Below are 18,089 nucleotides of genomic sequence, written 5' to 3' on the forward strand. Positions count from 1 at the left end.
AATGTCCTGGAGTTCTTTCTTTCAGGTTTTTAATATTACTAGTGTAGCTGTCCCATGGCCTGTTATTCCTCCAATTCTCAAGGTGACTTGCTCAGTTTCCATGTGTCCATTTCTTTCCCACTAATTCCAGTATGCGGATCATAGTACTTCTGAACCCATTGTGTCTCTCTGTAGTGTTCTTTGGGTCACCTTTTGTATTCTTCTGAGATCTCATGATCCTCAGCCACATAGCATCACTAGGAGAAGATTGATGTTAAAAGAATGACCCCTGGCCTCAGGGAACAGGTGGGGACCAGGGCCAGTCCCATGCCACTCCCTTGTACCTTCTGACCTTCTTTCCTCCTTCTCTTCGCTTCTGGGCTTGGATTGTCCTTCTCCCCAGGCTGCCCCTAAGGTGGGCAGTGGGCATTTCATCACGTCCATTCAGGAGAGAGCCGATGCCTGACCCACACAGGAGGCGGGGAGGACAAGGACACTCCTCTAACCCTCCCTTTTCCCCACTCTGGCACCTTTGCCTGCAGCTGCCTCTATGTCTTTTCACCCTCTTTGTGGGAGCTAAGCAGGGGGCCGTGGCATTGTTGTCTGGTGCAGCCAGCCAGTCCTGGGCAACTCCTCCTTGTGTCTCCTGCTTACTGAATTGGATTCCTTTTTCTGCTTCTATCTTCCAAGCAGGGTATTATGGGAAATTATTTTTCTTTTGACTGAAGCTCATTTTCTTCACTTTCTCATGTGTGTGGGCCAGATGGTTACCAGACCTTATTATTAAAGTTAGCTTCAAAATTAAAATACAGTAGCATGTTTGGTGGCTTTGGCAGTGACCAAGAGAAATAAGTCCTTACTGAGGAAAAATTGGCAAGTATTAAAACTTACTGCAAACTGAGCATGACTGATTCCTGATTAACATTTAAGCTTTGACTTTGGTGTAGTGGAAAGAGCATTAGGCCAGCAGTCGGAATCTGGATTCAAATCTTGTCTCCGACACTACGTATGTGATCTTAGGTAACAAATCAATGAACATGTTTATTATACACCTGCTCTATGCTGGGTCCTGGGAATACAAAGAAAAATGCTCAACAGTCTCTCCCCTGGAGAGGCTTACAGTTTGCCTGAGGAAGACAACATGTACCTGTAGAAGTATATACAGAAAATGGAGGTAAATTTAAAGAAGAGTGAAATTTAACCTTTTTTTTAAACCTTTCTGGGACTAAGTTTTGTCTACTATAAAATTATGAGGTTATGCTGGGATCCTTTAATTTCCCTCCCTTTTTGGGGGGGGGGGGCGGAGCAATGAGGGTTAAGTGACTTGCACAGGGTCACACAGCTAGTAAGTGTCAAGTGTCTGAGGTCGGTTTTGAACTCAGGTCCTCCTGACTCCAGGGCCGGTGCTTTATCCACTGCACCCCCTCTAATGTCCCTTCCAACTCTAATGATTCTCTGAACTCTGAGCAATGGTTAACATTGTAGCCATTGAAATAGAAAAAAAATGGACAAGAGAAGTCATTAAGTTGTGAATTTGCCTCCAAATGCAGTTGAGCTAAAGTAATATGTTTTGGAAGAATGAGTATATCAAAAATTCAGCAGGCAGCTCCAGGCCAGACATAGCTTCTCACACATGCAGTCCTAATCTTCATTGTACTAGCAACTTCACAAAAGAACTCCTTGGGGTTTCATTTTGCCAGGATGGGGGTGGGAAGGAGCATTTGTGGAAGTTGGTATTTAGTTTTAGGATTACTTTTGTCCCTATCTTAAGAGAGCAAGGATTGTTTGAGTTTTGATTAGGTCTCTCTGGCATTTATTCTTGCTTTCTTATATTTCCCATCTTAAAACAAGTGGTTTGGTCAGATACTTTTGAGTCAGGCCTGTGGATTTGAGAAGCTTCTTTTCTTATTCTCCATTGCCCTCACTGTCCATTCCTGTTGATGATGGTATATGAGGTAGAGAAACAATTGCCCGCTGGCACTACGTTAAAGCTTTAGTTTCTTTTCTTTTTTTTTTTTTAAGTCTTCATTTCATGATGAAAAGTAGTATATGAACATAAATCATGAAGTTAACCTTCCCTGTGACCTGTAAGCTTGGTCATCACAGTGCCTAAAGGGGGAAGTAAAAATCCAAGTAGTTGTTTAGAAAAACTTAATTTTTGCGTGTGTGTGTGTGTGTGTGTGTATATAAATGTATGTATGTATTTTTAATAACCCCCTTCTTCCCCCAGAAAGAAACATGCCATACCCTGCCTCATGGTTTTTAAAAGTATGACTGTTTTGAAAGAAAAGATGTCTGTATATTATGGGATCACGATGAGGAAATCTTTTTTTTTTTTAAGTAAAGTTGTGAAAGGTCAAGTGAACAAAACCATCCACCATCCTACATGTGAATCCGGGTTTTGAGCTTGATCATTTGTTTTGGCCCCCACTGCAGCTTGCTCAGGTCCCTTTTGAGAAGCTAGATGTGCATAATTCCAGTTGAACCACAAGTAAAACAGCATCCAAAAATTGGAGCTCCGCAGTTAAAGATCACCAAGAAAGAGGACAGATTTTAAAAGACATCAGCTAAAGATGAGAGTCTTTAGCGACAAGTCCTCTTTTCTTACCCTGTGAAATCCTTTCAATTGTCATAGCTTCCTATTTAAAGCAGAAGCTGTGGACCAGAGCTACTGGCACAGTAGGGTTATTTAAGCAGTTCTTTTTCATAATTTACAAATAATTGTACCTACCTCGTGATAGTATGATATCATCAGGTAGACCATATCAGTTTATGGCCCCATGGGTCACTTTGGCTGTTTTTCATCAGAATAGCCCTTAATGTGTCAATCACTCTCCTTGGTTGTCACATCTGAGCATCCCCAATGGGGGCAAACTGTTTTTATGCTGGCACTTTGGAGCCCTTGTGTTGAGACAGACCAGAGAGCATTCTGGTTTTCTCATCTATATCTTTATCTTTATCTTTATCTCCCCTCTCCCCATAATCCTCAGTTTGATTTAGCCCAAGGCTTTTTGGACTGATTGTCTTCCTCCTTGCTGTTGCCTCAGGTAGTAGGTCACGGGGTCATCAACTTATAGCTAGAAGGGAAAGAGGCTGTCTCATAGTGTTCACATAATCTAGAAGGATCTTGATCATTTTCAGCTAGTTTGTGCTTAACAGTCGGTGTCCCATTAGTAACAGTTCAGCCATCAATGATGAATGTATCTCATTCTCAGTGAAAAGCAAGAACATAGTTTGCTGTCCCTTCCACTCAACAAAAATTGCTAGAGAAGAGACATGTGATCTGTCAGCTAGTTTAGGTTTACTCCCTCAACAGAGTCTCATTTTCTGTGCTGCTCTCCCCCTACCTTTTTCCCTGACCCTCTTAAGAGACCTGTTGTGATGGTTCTTTCACTATTTCTGTTCTGACCAATAGGAGGGCTCACCAATGGCAGTGGAAGATACATCTCTGCGGCTCCTGGAGCCGAAGCCAAGTACCGGAGTGCAAGCAGTGCATCTAGCCTGTTTAGCCCCAGTAGTGCCCTGTTCCCTTCTTCTCGAATTCGCTACGGCTTGTCGGACGTCATGCCCTCTGGCCGGAGCAGACTTTTGGAGGACTTCCGTAATAACCGCTACCCCAACTTACAGCTGCGTGAAATTGCAGGGCACATCATGGAATTTTCCCAAGACCAGCATGGCTCCAGGTGAGGACTTCAGCATTTTAAATAGTTGGAACTGAATGTTCTGGACTACTCTGGGTAACTTGTATTTTTTTTGTTTATTTGTTTTTGGTGACTTGCCTTGGGTCACACAGCTAGTTAAGTGTCAAGTGTCTGAGGTTGGATTTGAACTCGGGTCCTCCTGAATCCAGGGCTGGTGCTCTATCCACTGGGCCACTTAGATGCCCCACTTGTATCTTGTGTAGATAATTATATTGTCAAGGTGATTATCAAAACATTACTGAAACATTCCCAGATTTACCTTTGCTTGGGGTAGGCTCCCTGCTGAGGACACTACAAAGCTGATGAAAAGGAACTATGCTAGAAGTACTTTTTTCTTTTCTTTCTTTCTTTTTCTTTTTTTTTGCAGGGCAATGAGGGTTAAGTGACTTGCCCATGGTCCCACAGCTAGTAAGTGTCGAGTGTCTGAGGCCGGATTTGAACTCAGGTCCTTCTGAATCCAGGGCCGGTGCTCTAATCACTACACCACCTAGCTGCCCTGAGTGCAGTGCTTTCTGAATTGAGGAGACAGGCTCTTTGTGACCACAGTTTAATATAACTGAAGACAGATCAAATGATATGCATATGGCTGGTCATGTAAAACATTTTGAAAAACTTGGATATCCATTTGTATCGATATTTTATTCAGGTGGTTACAGATAGAGCATCTTTCACCTCCTTTCCTCCTTCACCATTTTGTTTTAGTGTTGGAATTATCAGAGAGAGGGGCACAAGGGCAAGGCTAGTTTTAAAGGGCATAAACAGTTTAGAGTAGCAAATATGGACTTCTCGTTTTTTTCATCCTCTGCCTTTCTGTACCTTTGTGCTGTTGACAGTTAGGCATATTCTGATGACAGAGACAAGTAGCCTCGGTTTGGCCTTTTTCTCCCTTGAGTCTTTGCTTGATCTGGTTTGTTAAGAGAAAACTTCTTCTTCTTTCACAGGCAATTTTGTCTGCCAGTACTTGAGATTGTTTTTTTCTTGAAAGAATTCCTGTAGTTCAGTCCTAGGGGAGTTTTTAGGAATACGCTCTGGTCTTCTTTCCACATGTGGAAAAGTCCAGACTTGTTATCTTCAGCTTCGGGGACATGTATTTCAAAAGGAGTTCCTGCAGTGGCTCCTATTAATTCATCCTAATTGACTTTTGCTTCATTTTATGATAACTGGTAACATTGAGTGTGAGGCTAAGCATAAATCCAGTGCAACAGGGTTCCTGAATATTTCTGTGGGCCTGTTTTTAGGAGTAAATCAGCTCCAGTGTGTCCAAGGTGTGCCATACTCTGAGAAACCAAGAGCCATGAAAATCAGCTTTTTTTTTTTTTAATGAAAGAAACAAAAATAAGCCCCAATACATTAGATTAATTATTAGATTATTTGATAAAGTGATTATTCACTTTATCAAAGAAAAAAATTTTTTTTTTGCTTTACAAAAAGGTTCTTTTTAATTTGCTTTAAAACTAGCCCTGCCTAATTCAATTCAAATTGTACGTGGATTATAGCAGCACTTTGCTCAGTCTGAATCTCCATGTCTGTCTGAAATGATCTCATTATATTTACCCATTCATTTTCAGATTCATTCAGCTGAAGCTGGAGCGTGCCACACCAGCTGAACGCCAGCTTGTCTTCAATGAAATTCTACAGGCTGCTTACCAGCTAATGGTAGATGTCTTTGGGAACTATGTTATTCAGAAGTTCTTTGAAGTAAGTCCTAGTATCTCCACTTAGTTGTGTTTATTGTTGTAAGTCCCCAGTCCTCCAGGGCTCTGAAAGATTTTCTAGGTGAACTTTTTCATGATATATTCCGTTTTGATTTACCTTTTGTCTCCCTTCCATACTTCCTATTAATGAATTTATTGCCAAAAGTTAGTGTTTCTCTTCTTTGCTGTTAAAATGCTCACACAGATGATAGACACACAGGTATTTTTTTTTAAATTTGGCGGAGACTCTACCTTTAGGAATGGGCAGTTAGTAGTCATATTAAAAATACTCTAAATCACTCATAATTAGAGAAATGCAAGTTAGAACAAGTCGGAGGTCCTGTTTCCTCCTTAACTGATTGGCTAACATGATGGGGGGGGGAGAATGACATACTGTGGGGGCTGTGGGAAAACAGGTACACTAATGCCCTGTGGGGGGAGTTGTGGACTGGTCTAACCATTTTGGAGAGCTGTTTGGAACTATGCCCAAAAGGCTATAAAACTTTGCATACCCTTTCACCTAGACTAGATTTGTATACCCAGGATAACAAAAAAGGAAAAGGACACATATGTACAAAAATATTTACAGCAGCTCTTTTTGTGGTAGGGAAAATTGAGGGGATGCCCATCAATCGGGGAATGGCTGAACAAGTTATGGTTTATGAAAATAATGGAGTACTGTTGTCCTGTAAGAAATGATGAATGGGATGGTTTTTAACAAAATTTGGGAAGACTTGTATAACCTGATGCAAAGTGGATAGAACCAGGAGACATACTTACAGTCACAGCAATGCTGTAAAGGTAATCAACTGATTTGGATACATTGAGAGCACAGATCCATCAAAAGTATTTCATGAACAAAGAATTCACTATCCTAGATAATTCACACCTAGTCATTGCTCTCTGCTCCTGGGTTCTACCCTCCCAGGTACCTCCTTTACCCCCCTTGAGGGCAAGGCCTGCCTCATCCCCCATTTGTATCCCTCACACCCATAGTGTCTTATATGATATTTAAATATTCTTAGATAGTTACCTACTTGAAACTAACAAAAGTAGAAAAGTCAGATGGACCTTAAGAGAAAGTTGAGAAGGCAGCTGTCCTTGACCTTTTAAATGGTTGTCTAATGAAGAATACTTGTGACCATTGAAGGGACGGGGCTTATCCTTCTGAGGGTGGTAAGTCATTTCTCAGTCCCCCAAGTAACTGTCAGAACTGAACGAGTTTACAGGTAAGTTGCTGGTTATCTTGGTGCAGGGAGTTTCTACACTTGGAGTTCCTAAAAAACACCTATAGTACCTATCTCATAGCTTGGGAGAGACCAGATGGAATAATATCTTGTAAACATGTGAGCATTTTAGGGGCATATAAATCCACAGTGACAGTATTGCTGCTGCTGCTTTCTTCTAAAATCATGGAAGTAATTTAAGCTCTTTGGCTTCAAAAACCCATCCCTTTTAGATTCTAATCTTGATTAAACCAAATACTTTAATAAAGCTTTAAACGTATAGAAGATCCAATGGCAATAACCTATTGACTGGACCTATAGGAGTTGTGTTGCTGTTTGCCCTTTTTTTTTTTTTTAAATAAACCTTTGTTCCCAATAGTAACCCTTGTTCTTGTGATTTTTTTCCCCCCTAGTTTGGCAGCCTTGAACAGAAGCTGGCTTTGGCAGAAAGGATCCGAGGGCATGTCCTATCCTTGGCTCTGCAGATGTACGGCTGTCGGGTCATCCAGAAAGCCCTTGAGTTTATTCCCCCAGACCAGCAGGTAATTGTAAGTTTCCACTTTTAACTTTTTTCTTGATGTTTGATGTTCCTCTGTGTAATACATAATCAACTTTGTGAGTTAGTCTCCTGTTTTCTTTCACACTTTTTCTTTTGTGTCTGTGGCGGCTTTTGGTATTTGGCTTTTGTGGATGGCAAATGTGAACCATAAAATTGTAAATTCACTTTCCATGATTATTTTAATTTAATATGTATGTTTCCCAATCACCAGCTCTTTGACCTTGTTACTTAGCATCTCTGGGTGTCAGTTTCCTCATCTCTAAAATGTGAGGATTGGACCAGGTGGTCTCAGAATACTTACTATTCCTGTTCTAGTTCTGTGAGCTAGAAATCAGCATACATCTCTTCAATACAACATATGGTTTTAATAGTTGGCAGTTAACTTTTCAACAGTGGAATTTCAGGAGATTTTTCACAATATCCTTCTAATGTTGATCTATCTTTAGTCTTAAGCATCTGAGCTTGTGCATTTAATTCCTCATTTGAGTTCAATTTAGTAAGCATTTATTAACTGTATTAACTATTTGAGCATAAGGAAATATGCTAGTTGCTGAGAAATGTCGAAAATGACATTTCATCTCTCTTAATCTTTTTTGTAACTTCCGCAAGTTTCTGCTGTTGCAAGATTCAGAACTCACTACAATTTCCTATGTGTTTTTCAGATAGTGTATTTAGTCCCTCTCTTCATAAACTTGTGAAATATTCTACCTGGCTTCCAAATTTCCCATTTTCTAGTTTGTTTTTTTTTCAACTCATTCACTCTGATCTCTTCATTTCTGATTTTGTACTTTGATCTTACACAAGTTGCCTTGAAGGGACTCAGGTATGAGTCATCTTAAAGATAAGCAGTTCTGATTTGTCCACTTGCAGTCCCCCTCCCACCCCCTTAGCACCTTTTTAAGAAAGAAGATATGTTTTTGGCTTTTTCTACCTTGTGTGCCTTTTTCTTAATGGGCACTACAGGACTGTCCCCTAGTTCCTACCGCCTCCCTCTGATTTATTTCCCCAAGGGATGCTTATTCTGCACTGATATCTCCTTGTCAGGAAACCTTCCAGGGCCACCCCAACTTTTTGCTGCTCTGGCCCTGGTGTTAATAGTTGTTCTTCATTCAGTTGTAGTATCTTAGAACTATTTCCACCTTCCTTTTTCTCATGAATTATAATTGTCAGACCCATTAAGGGAGAAATTTAATGAGCATTTACTGCTTGTAAGCTGGGGTGGTCAAGAGGGAAGCATCCAGCAGTGTAGAAAGACGATTGGATTTGGAATCAAAGGATGAAGTTTGAGCCCCTTCAGTGCCATCATTTTTTTTTTTTTTTTTTTTTTTTTGCGGGGCAATGGGGGTTAAGTGACTTGCCCAGGGTCACACAGCTAGTAAGTGTCAAGTGTCTGAAGCCGGATCCGAACTCAGGTACTCCTGAATCCAGGGCCAGTGCTTTATCCACTGTGCTATCTAGCCGCCCCCAGTGCCATCATTTTTAAAACTCGTGTCAAGTGCTTTCCTTGGCTGGGCCTCTGTTTTCTCCTCTTTTTAATAGGATTCATCATTAATGTAGAAACTGTCATATTATCAAATTACATGATATCACTTTACCTTGTAATGCATTCCTTCACTGTATTTGTGTCAGTGTCTGTGACTGATTTGCAGGTTTTCATTTCTGATGTTCTCATAATTTCTTATGTTTACTGGTTTGATGCCCCTGTTCATTGATGTTTATCTGTGTGACCATGTTATGTAGGGATTTTCCAGCCATGATTCTGGTGGTGCTTGCTTTCTCTTTCTCTCCAATAGAATGAGATGGTTCGGGAACTAGATGGCCATGTCCTGAAATGTGTGAAAGACCAGAATGGCAATCACGTGGTTCAGAAGTGTATCGAATGTGTGCAACCTCAGTCCCTCCAGTTTATTATTGATGCATTCAAGGGACAGGTAAGTGACAGAAGATCAATCAGTGAAACTCTAAGGCTCATTTGTGGGTTTTGTTGTGCATCAGATGCAAAGTGGGAATTCCAACCTAACATTTGAATATGCTTCAAACCTTAATACCCCTCTGCTGTGCGGTATGTAGATAGTGGTGCCATGCCCGGAGTCAGGAGGACTAGAGTTCAGATCCGGCCCCAGACACTAACTGTGTGATGTGAGGCAGGTCATTTTTTAACCTCTGCCTGCCTCAGTTTCCTCATCTCTAAAATGAGGATAAAAATAGCATCTACTTTGCAGAATTGTTGTGAGGATCAAATGAAACAATGTTTATATAGTGCTTAGCACAGTGTCTAGCACAGAGTAGTTGCTGTATAAATGTTAGTAGTTGTTGTTTTTCTTATTGCAGTGACCTCATGGTCAACTAGAAATTGCTTTTGCAGACAAATATGACTTTTTTGTTATTCATATTTTTAAGATAGTTATTTGAAATTATATCTACAAACATAGAAAGGTACCAGTAACCTAACAACTGTACACCTCTATGGAAACATCTTTACAGTGACGATTTTTACACAATTTGTGGCGCCGGCCATCTGTGTGTGTGTTGTGTGGGATTTTTGTTTTGATAGGATTGTGTCAGTTTGGGGAAATTCTTTCCTTATGCAGACCCTCCACACTGATCCAGGCGCTACCAAATTTGGTGATTCTTGTTCATAGGATGTTTTTTGTTTTGGAGGCTGGGGATGGGGGTGGGGGTTTATTTTTGTTTTGTTTCTTTAAACATCAGTCTAATATTTAGGCCTTTCTGAGTTGATTAACGTTTTGAGGATATCTGTGTCAGCTGTAACATTCACATGTTCTCACTACATGAAACTGATAAAAATTATTTTAGAAAAATGGGTTTTAATCCCTTAAATAGAACATACTACAATGAAACTCGTGTGTGTGTGTGTGTGTGTGTGTGTGTGTGTGTGTGTGTGTGTGTGTCCATTGGGTTCTATCTGGGACTCTTAAAATATTTAAAAGATTGAAGTTGTTTTTTAAAAAATTGCTACAATCCAGATTACTTTTTCAGAAGTGTTTTTATGCTACAAGTGAATCTGAGTGAGTACAAGTGAATGCAGTCCTCACTGTGGGTGTGTGGAGGAGTAAGGCCGAGTCCCGTGTTTTAAGACAAACCTCATAATTTGGGTTTTGAGTGGATCGGATTAGGTTGCTGTGGTCGCGTCCATTTCTTCATCAGGTGGTGTTTAACTGTGGTAGCTGCAACACAGGGAATATTCTCACTCATGAATTGAAATTTGTTGATTTATAGATTGTACAGGAGTTAATAAAGGTAGTGATTGATAGGTTTTTGGGCAAAACTTCCCACACCCCCACAAGGGGTTTCTTGGTTCTTTTTGGAGACACCCTGAACCTGTACTTTTTGCCCGACTCAGTTCCTCATTCTTCATTCGTTAAGCAGCAGCACTGAACTGTTGTCACACCAAAGCTGCATTTTTTGCCTCTTGATTCCTCCTCTCTCCACTCCTTGGGAACCTTATGGTTTTCTCATTTTGACTCTTCTCTGCTGTCACATTCTACCTCTCTTGCTCCTCGACCTATATCCTGGGTTCCTGATGTTGTTTTGTAGCAGCATGCTCCTGGCTTCCCTTCCCAAGTCCTCTAGAAAGGGAGGGGTGAGCCAGCACCATGGATCATGCCCCACTTTGGCCTTTGTACTCCTCACCTCTAAACAGGCTTGTCTGGGCCCCTGCCGTCTCCTTACATTTCTGGACATCCTTTCTCTGCCAGCAATCCAACGAGTCACTGTTACCAGTGGCTAAGTGCAGATTGTCCCAGTGAAGCAGGACTCGGGCCAGACTGTCACTGGTAATTAGAAACTTCATGGCACCTTGACTACTGCCCCAAGGGAAGGGCTTGTTACAAGCATAGCTCTGTGTCTTCACAATGGAACTAAGTGGCATGGTGACCACTCTGGAGAAGTTCTCTATCCCGGCCATGGAGCTTGCTGGGCTCCTTTGCCCAATCAAAATTCATCTTTGATCCATAGTTTTGTAAGGGCTGCTTTGTGCCACAGCGCTTCCTCCCTACTGCCTTCCCCATTCCCTGCCTTTAAGCAAACTATCCTGCTCCACAAATAACCAAGTACTCCCTGCTCACCAACTTTGAGGGCCTCCTTTAAGAAAGCTTTGAGGCTTTTGTTGTCTTATTTTATATGGAAACTACCAACAAAAACACCTGTTGGCTCTCACTCAGTGGAGTTCCTTTGTTGAGTATAAAACCAGCTTCTGCATGCTGGCCCAGCATTCTGATGGAACAGGTTGGCTCTGGTGGATCACTTGATGGAATTTCTGGCAGCAGGCCTAGGAAGAGCTATCAGGAGGGATGATTAAATATAGCACTGTACTCAAGGCTAGCCTCAGATGAAAGACCCGATGAAGTTCACTTATTATCCCTTTCCCAATCTCATGTCTTACCTCTAAGGTAACCTCAGGAGGTGGCAGAGTGATAGCCGAAGCGAATCTAGTATGAATTGAACCAGCATGCCTCTACCATGGTTTTCCCTTCTCAGCAGCCCAAGCAGCAAGGGCCTACCTGGGCAAGGACATAGCAGCATACTGTGGTGAAGAGAGCTGGCAGCCAGGAAAGTAAAATTCATTCCTCAGTTCCCACTCTCTTCACTTCTGCCCTTCAACCAGGAACTGTCATGAGATCGGTTAGTTTCCTAAGGTGCTGTGAGACTCGCTGTCCTTCACATTTTTGGACATGACCAATGAGGGTGTACTTCTCATAGTGGTCACCATTTGATGGCTGCGTCTTTGTGACCAGTATCAAGATGGAGTACAGCACCCACTCATCCATATTTTTACTTGTTCAGGAGAGCACATGTTTTTCTTAGAATAAGTCTGGCATTTTTTTGGACAAAGAAGCAGTTTGGTCCCATTCTTCAGAATGGTGCGGACCCTCCTTCCAAAGACATCTTGATTGCCAGCAAGGTTGAAGTGCTACAGTTGCCCTTTGCATCTACCTGCACTCTGGGATCATGCACAAGAAAGAACTGGAGAATAATTTGCCAAATGAACTCACCTGTCTTCCCTTTTGATTGAGTCCTCTGCCAGTGGAAGTGTTCTATGTGAGGTGGTCATCTTCTGGAGGCTACCTGGATGGGGAACAGAGGAAGGACGATGAATTTTCAGGTCCCTTAGAAATAATAGTATGACCATGGATTGGGTGCAGGAGAAGATTGGATGCTGAAAAAGACTCTGAGCTCCTTGGTCTTTTTCGAAGAGTCAGCTGTTCTGCTCTCAGACACTATGTCAGATGGTTAAAAACTGTCTCTAGTACTTGAGCCAGAGCCACCAATTTTTGAAACTGGAACACTGGAAGTGTTAAAAGGGACAGTTTGTAAGAGCACATGGTATATGCAGACATAAGAGCAGGCTATGCATGGACTCATGAAAGAGGCCATGCTCTTATGAGAATTATCCATGGCCATGAAGGACTTCCACCCTCTTCTGGGATTTGCCAGCTATGAACCTGTCCTTTTCAGCCCTGCCTTTACCCCTTAGCTCATCGGCTCAGGTAACCAAAGCTCTTTAGGGAAGTTTTGCTCTTAAAGAATCCATCACACCCCTGGTGCTAATAAATCAAGATCTACGAAATCCCTTTCTTGAGGAAGTGACATGGTATTTCCCCCACTAACTGGCACTGCTGTTAAGGCATTTTTCATAGAGGTTCTTCATACCTAGAAAAAGAAAACACATTTTGGGGGGGGAAAGCTGTTTATCCATCTTGTCCTTATTTGAAGTTAGAAGGTCACAGAAGCCTGGAGTACCAATTCCATCAGAGCAGAAAACTACCAGGTTCTGTGAAGGTGGGTTCTCTCTTGCATGGTTTTCCCAAGTGTTATGTTACCGGAATAAGAGCCCAGACATTGGATGAAAGAAGCTGGATATTGCTCCCCTCCCCAAGCCATTGATAGGTCTCAAGAACTTGGCAGCCATGCAGGCCTACCTCAGTCTTGTGCTCAGCTGACAGCTGGCATGAGGCCCTGTTTTCAAGTTCAAAGATCCACCATCCAAGCAGGAGTGGGCCCCTGACAAGGAAGGTGAAGTGTGTGATGCCCTGTTCAGTCCAGGCTCTGTTTCCCTGTGGACTCAGTTCAAGTGTTAATGTAGCAGCCCATTCATGGGAAATAAACATGACCCTCCTCAAGTCATTTTGGAATTCTGTGGGTTGCATCTCCACTATGAAGTCAGCTTATGCCGTTCAGTCCAATAGGGTATTTGCAAGTGAAGGTGGGTAGTAGGGAAGCAACTGAAGCTTTTGCAACCCTTTCAGTGGACAAGTGTTGATCTGGTGTCTCCAGTGGGCCAGAGACCAGAACAGAAGAGCCCCTGACCTCATGGAAATCTGCCTGCCTGCCTTTCCCAGCTCAAGTCCTCTTGGATCTATTCTGTTCAAAACTCTTCTTGCTAAGAATCCTCTCTTTATTCCCTATCTCCTCTACTTTCCTGGCTAGTCAGAGGAGACCAGCAGTTAGTTAGCGTACCAGAATCACCCCTGAATGAGTGGTGCTAATATCACCCATCAGTTGGGGGTGGGGAGGGTGGTCTTCTTTTCTGTGCAGTTCTGTTAACCAGATGATTCTCTTATCTATACTAAACATCCCTTTCCGCTCAAATTTTGGTATTTTCTAGCCTTGCAGGCACTCTCCCCAGGTGATACTAATAGTAGATTACCTGAGTTAGCCAAAGGTGGCATCAGATCTTGGCATATAAACTAAGTTGTAAGCAGCAAAAGTAGGCTATACCAATCATTTGAGGAGCTTTGGAACTGCAGGGGAGTCTTTTCAATAGGAATCTGAGTTTGGCTGAGCATATGGATTTTCTGTACGATCATCCTCCAGACATTAGTAGCAGATAAAGGGATGAGTCTCTCATTCAAGTTCTCCATGTCTTCCTCTTGTCCTTGGTTCTTCATGTGTTTACCGTCTTCAAGCCTGCACCTGTTGGACACATTGTTTCCAGTATTGGTCAGTGGACAGGATGAATACCTGGGGAATGAAATTCACAACTCCTATACTTGTTTCTAGTACTTGGTAGGGAAGCAGGATGTATGTATGGTAGGAGGAGAGCACCCCTTGTGAGACAGTTCACACTGTTGTGCCCCAGAGTTTGTTGTGGGTTTTTTTGTTTGTTTTGGTTTTTTTTTAGTGAGGCAGTTGGGGTTAAGTGACTTGCCCAGGGTCACACAGCTAGTAAGTGTTGAGTGTCTGAGGCCAGATTTGAACCCAGGTACTCCTGACTCCAGGGCTGGTGCTCTATCCACTGTGCCATCTAGCTGCCCCTGTGCCCCAGAGTTTTAAGGCCATCTCTGACATCCCACAAATCTTTGGCTCTGGATGTGCAGTCACCATTGTTGAAGAAGGAATGGTTTCTACAACTGTCTGTTTTCTGTGTAAGCCAATGAAGGCAGCAGCACTCTGGGGGACAAGTCTGCTACTACACAGTGGACCTTTAGCTTTGGGTGGAGGGGGTGTTGGAATGAGCAATGAGGCCAACTGACATATGGCTGGAGGGTACTGCAGGCAGGTGGTAGGAATGAAGGGCATCAGGCTTGGAGTTAGGGAACTAAGAAGGGTCTTGGGTCCTGTCTCACATGCTATGGGCTCTGTGAGCCCAGGCACGGCACTTAACCTCGGTGCCTCAGCTCCCTAGTCTGAAATCGAGCTCTCTTCCAGTTTTTAGTCTCTGATTGCAGGACCCATGTCCTTTGCCTTTGCCTATCTTGGCTCCCTGTTGCATCACACTCTTAGAGCCTGGAACCAGGAATTTCTGATTCTGATTTGGCCCATGGCCCTGACATAGGCTATCTTTCATACTTGACTTTTCTCAGCTCATTGAACTATTTCCCTGGTTCCTTTTGTTATGTACTCTTGACCACCATCCATGTTCACCATGAATGAAGCCTCACGCTCCCCATCTGTGTTTTCCCACTGGCTCCCTGAGTTAAGAAGGATTCTGTGCCATGGATCAACTTCCCAGGCCATCAGCCAAATTCCATTCTGGTGCTGGGCCTTACCATTAGTTCTCAGGCTGGTGTGCTCATTTTGCTGATCTGGGTAAATTACTTAGAGTCTTCATGCTGAATTTGCCTACAGTCAGTCATTTCTCCTGCCAGAATTCTTGCTGTAAAATTTCTCCTGTGCACGTGACTAGAAATTTACCTTCTGTTGGATTGTAGGGAAGTTTCTTTTTATTCCCTGTCTCTTTCCAACAAAACACAAAACATTATTATTCTTCCTCTCTCCTACTCCCCCTCCCCCTTACATTGCCTCTCCCCCTTTCCCCTATTGGTTATGGGTTTGTAAATGTGACTTGGCAAAAGGATATGGAAATGAAGCCCTCTGGAGGCTTTGAGCAGAAAGAAGAAGGTTGCCTTAGTTATAACAGGTTTAGGAATAGTTCCCAGGAGAATCTCAGAGGCAGGTATGTGAAGAAAGGAGTGATAGGACTTCCCAGGTTATCCTGTGACTTGGAGTGTGAAGGTGCCTAGATCCTGTAGCATGTCACCCGATCACTCTATACCCATGTTCTCTCCTCTCTAAAGTAGGAGGGTTCATGTCCTTCCTTGTAGGACAGCCTGTTTGGTAGGGGAATGCAATTGGCTGCCTTTAAAGCCCTCTCTGCATGTGTGAATTGTTGATATATGTAAAGCTCAGAACCTGTTCTGCATATCTAGGCACAGGAAGACATATAGGCTTATTGTATTGAAATGTACCTGCTTATTTTGTTTGGCGGGTTCTCTTTGCCAGGTATTTGCACTGTCTACACATCCTTATGGCTGTCGAGTCATTCAGAGGATCCTGGAGCACTGTCTTCCGGAACAGACGCTTCCCATTTTGGAGGAGCTTCACCAGCATACGGAGCAGCTTGTCCAGGTAGTGGAGAAGCCAGAAAAGGCAATGAGATAGCCAGCATCGGGCCCAGCTTTGACCTAGTGACATGGGGATCTGCTTCAGAAAGCTGAGCCTGGCCCTCCCTAGTATCTGTGAGAGCAGCCTGCCTCATCTCAGAGCAATGTGGCACTGCAGTGGAGTGGTTCACTTCAATCCTAGGTTCCTGGTCCCAACTCTGCCATTACACAGCTATTTGACCTTGGGGATCACATGATCCTTTTAGATCTAGAGAGCTAGTATCTGTCATGGTGTAGAAAGAGTTCTGGAATGGGAGCCATGAAACCTTGTTGCTGCCCTGCGCCAGTCACATCGCCATGGTGTCCCCCCATAGTTTTGAAGGACCTTCCTTGCCAGTTCTGGTAGTCTTTCTTTCTATGTTTATAGAGTTTTATCTGAAGGCCAGACTGGCTTTACTTATTTATAATCTACACATTTAAGAAAAGAAGAATGTGCATCTGAACAAAAAGAAATTAAAGCAGCCCTGTAATTTTAAATTCTGGGAGGTAAGGGAAGAGCCTGAATGAAGAAATATATAGATTGTATGTTTTAAATCTGTCTGGGTCTAAAACACCACTTCCTTCATGACTATCCTGAGGAGTTAAAATATTTTTTTTTCCATTTCAAAACATCAAACTAATGCTGTAGAATTTTAAAGGAGAGGGGGCAGCTAGGTGGCGCAGTGGGTAAAGCACGAGCCCTGGACTCAGGACGAACACAGGAACCTGAATTCAAATCTGGCCTCAGACACTTGTTAGCTGTGTGACCCTGGGCAAGTCACTTAACCCTCATTGCCACCACCCCTGCCTGCCCCCCGCAACCACCACCACCCCCCCCCCCCAAAAAAAAATAAAGGGAATTTTAAAGGACACATTTTTCTCTAGTCCCACCCCCACTCTATTGACATACTGTAAGTCATCAGGCTTTTTTTTGGTGGGGCAATTGGGGTTAAGTGACTTGCCCAGGGTCACACAGCTAGTAAGTGTCAAGTGTCTGAGGCCAGATTTGAACTCAGGTCCTCCTGAATCCAGGGCCGGTGCTTTATCCACTGGGCCACCTAGCTGCCCCCCATCAGGCATTTTCAAGGTCCTGTGTGAACAGGGTCTTAAACCAAGGAAACTTCAAAGTAGTGTATTTTAGCTCATACTGGCTCTTTATACTGATACCATTCTCTAGTACTGGCAATGTGCACCAGGTTTGTAAAAGGGGACAATTAGTCCTTTTACCACTTGGACAGTTTGAGGTTAAGAGTAGCTTTCTTTGTTCTTCAAAGGAACCATCTCAGTCCTTGGGGGGAATGATGTTGATCAGACTTGTAGGAATTGTGTAGAACTGTGGAAACGATGTAAGCTTGGCTCTTCTCTTTGTCATGTCAACAGGACCAGTATGGAAATTATGTAATCCAACATGTATTGGAGCATGGTCGTCCTGAGGATAAAAGCAAAATCGTAGCAGAAATAAGAGGGAATGTGCTTGTGTTAAGTCAGCACAAATTTGCAAGGTATGTGACTGGTTTAACCCTACAACAGTTGTTTTTTCCTAATCTGGATTTCAGGAGAGAGGAGATTAGCTGAGGTTTTGGCTTAAGGCAGATGGAATAAATCATGCTGTTGATCAAGAAAAGTCTTGGCCTAGTTAAATACTAAGCAAAACCAAACTTGTTCCTCCTGAGCCCCTCTCTCTAAGCATCTTTGAACACTCAGCAGTTTTCCTCAGTGCTTTAGGAATCCATTTCCACATTCTAACCTGAAAGAAATAGGCCAATGCCTCTGGAAGCTTCATTATTCCTCCAGCTTCTTCCCATTGCACAGAACTTGGTGAATTCACATTTTTACCAGGTTGGCAACTTGTACAGTGAATGGTGTTGCTGCTGATTACAAGTTTTGTTCTAATGATGGACATCCAAAGGAGAGGGAGCTTACCTTTCAGTCCTGATCTTGCATTGTTCTTGTTAAATGATTGCCCAGAGCTAGGGAATCCTGGTAGCTACCTTTCTGCTGACCACTTACCTTGTTTGACTACTCAGAGTCCTATCTGCTATCTT

General features: G+C 42.8%; 1 protein-coding gene across 12 annotated transcripts in view; it reads left to right on the forward strand.

Moving 5' to 3' along the window:
- The window catches only part of PUM1 (pumilio RNA binding family member 1), a 178,510-nt gene that overhangs the window by 142,021 nt on the left and 18,400 nt on the right, over window positions 1–18,089 (forward strand). For 8 of the 12 annotated variants that reach the window (XM_043992834.1, XM_043992840.1, XM_043992837.1 and 5 more), the window contains 6 exons: window positions 3,395–3,662; window positions 5,249–5,378; window positions 7,014–7,148; window positions 8,953–9,090; window positions 15,905–16,030; window positions 17,425–17,546. In XM_043992834.1, the coding sequence (XP_043848769.1) occupies window positions 3,395–3,662; window positions 5,249–5,378; window positions 7,014–7,148; window positions 8,953–9,090; window positions 15,905–16,030; window positions 17,425–17,546 (919 nt within the window). The remainder of the gene's footprint in view (window positions 1–3,394; window positions 3,663–5,248; window positions 5,379–7,013; window positions 7,149–8,952; window positions 9,091–15,904; window positions 16,031–17,424; window positions 17,547–18,089) is intronic. The other 4 variants (XM_043992836.1, XM_043992841.1, XM_043992842.1 and 1 more) reach the window with 1 other exon arrangement.

This window comes from Dromiciops gliroides, chromosome 3 (genome assembly GCF_019393635.1).
Source record: "Dromiciops gliroides isolate mDroGli1 chromosome 3, mDroGli1.pri, whole genome shotgun sequence".
NCBI lineage: Eukaryota > Metazoa > Chordata > Mammalia > Microbiotheria > Microbiotheriidae > Dromiciops > Dromiciops gliroides.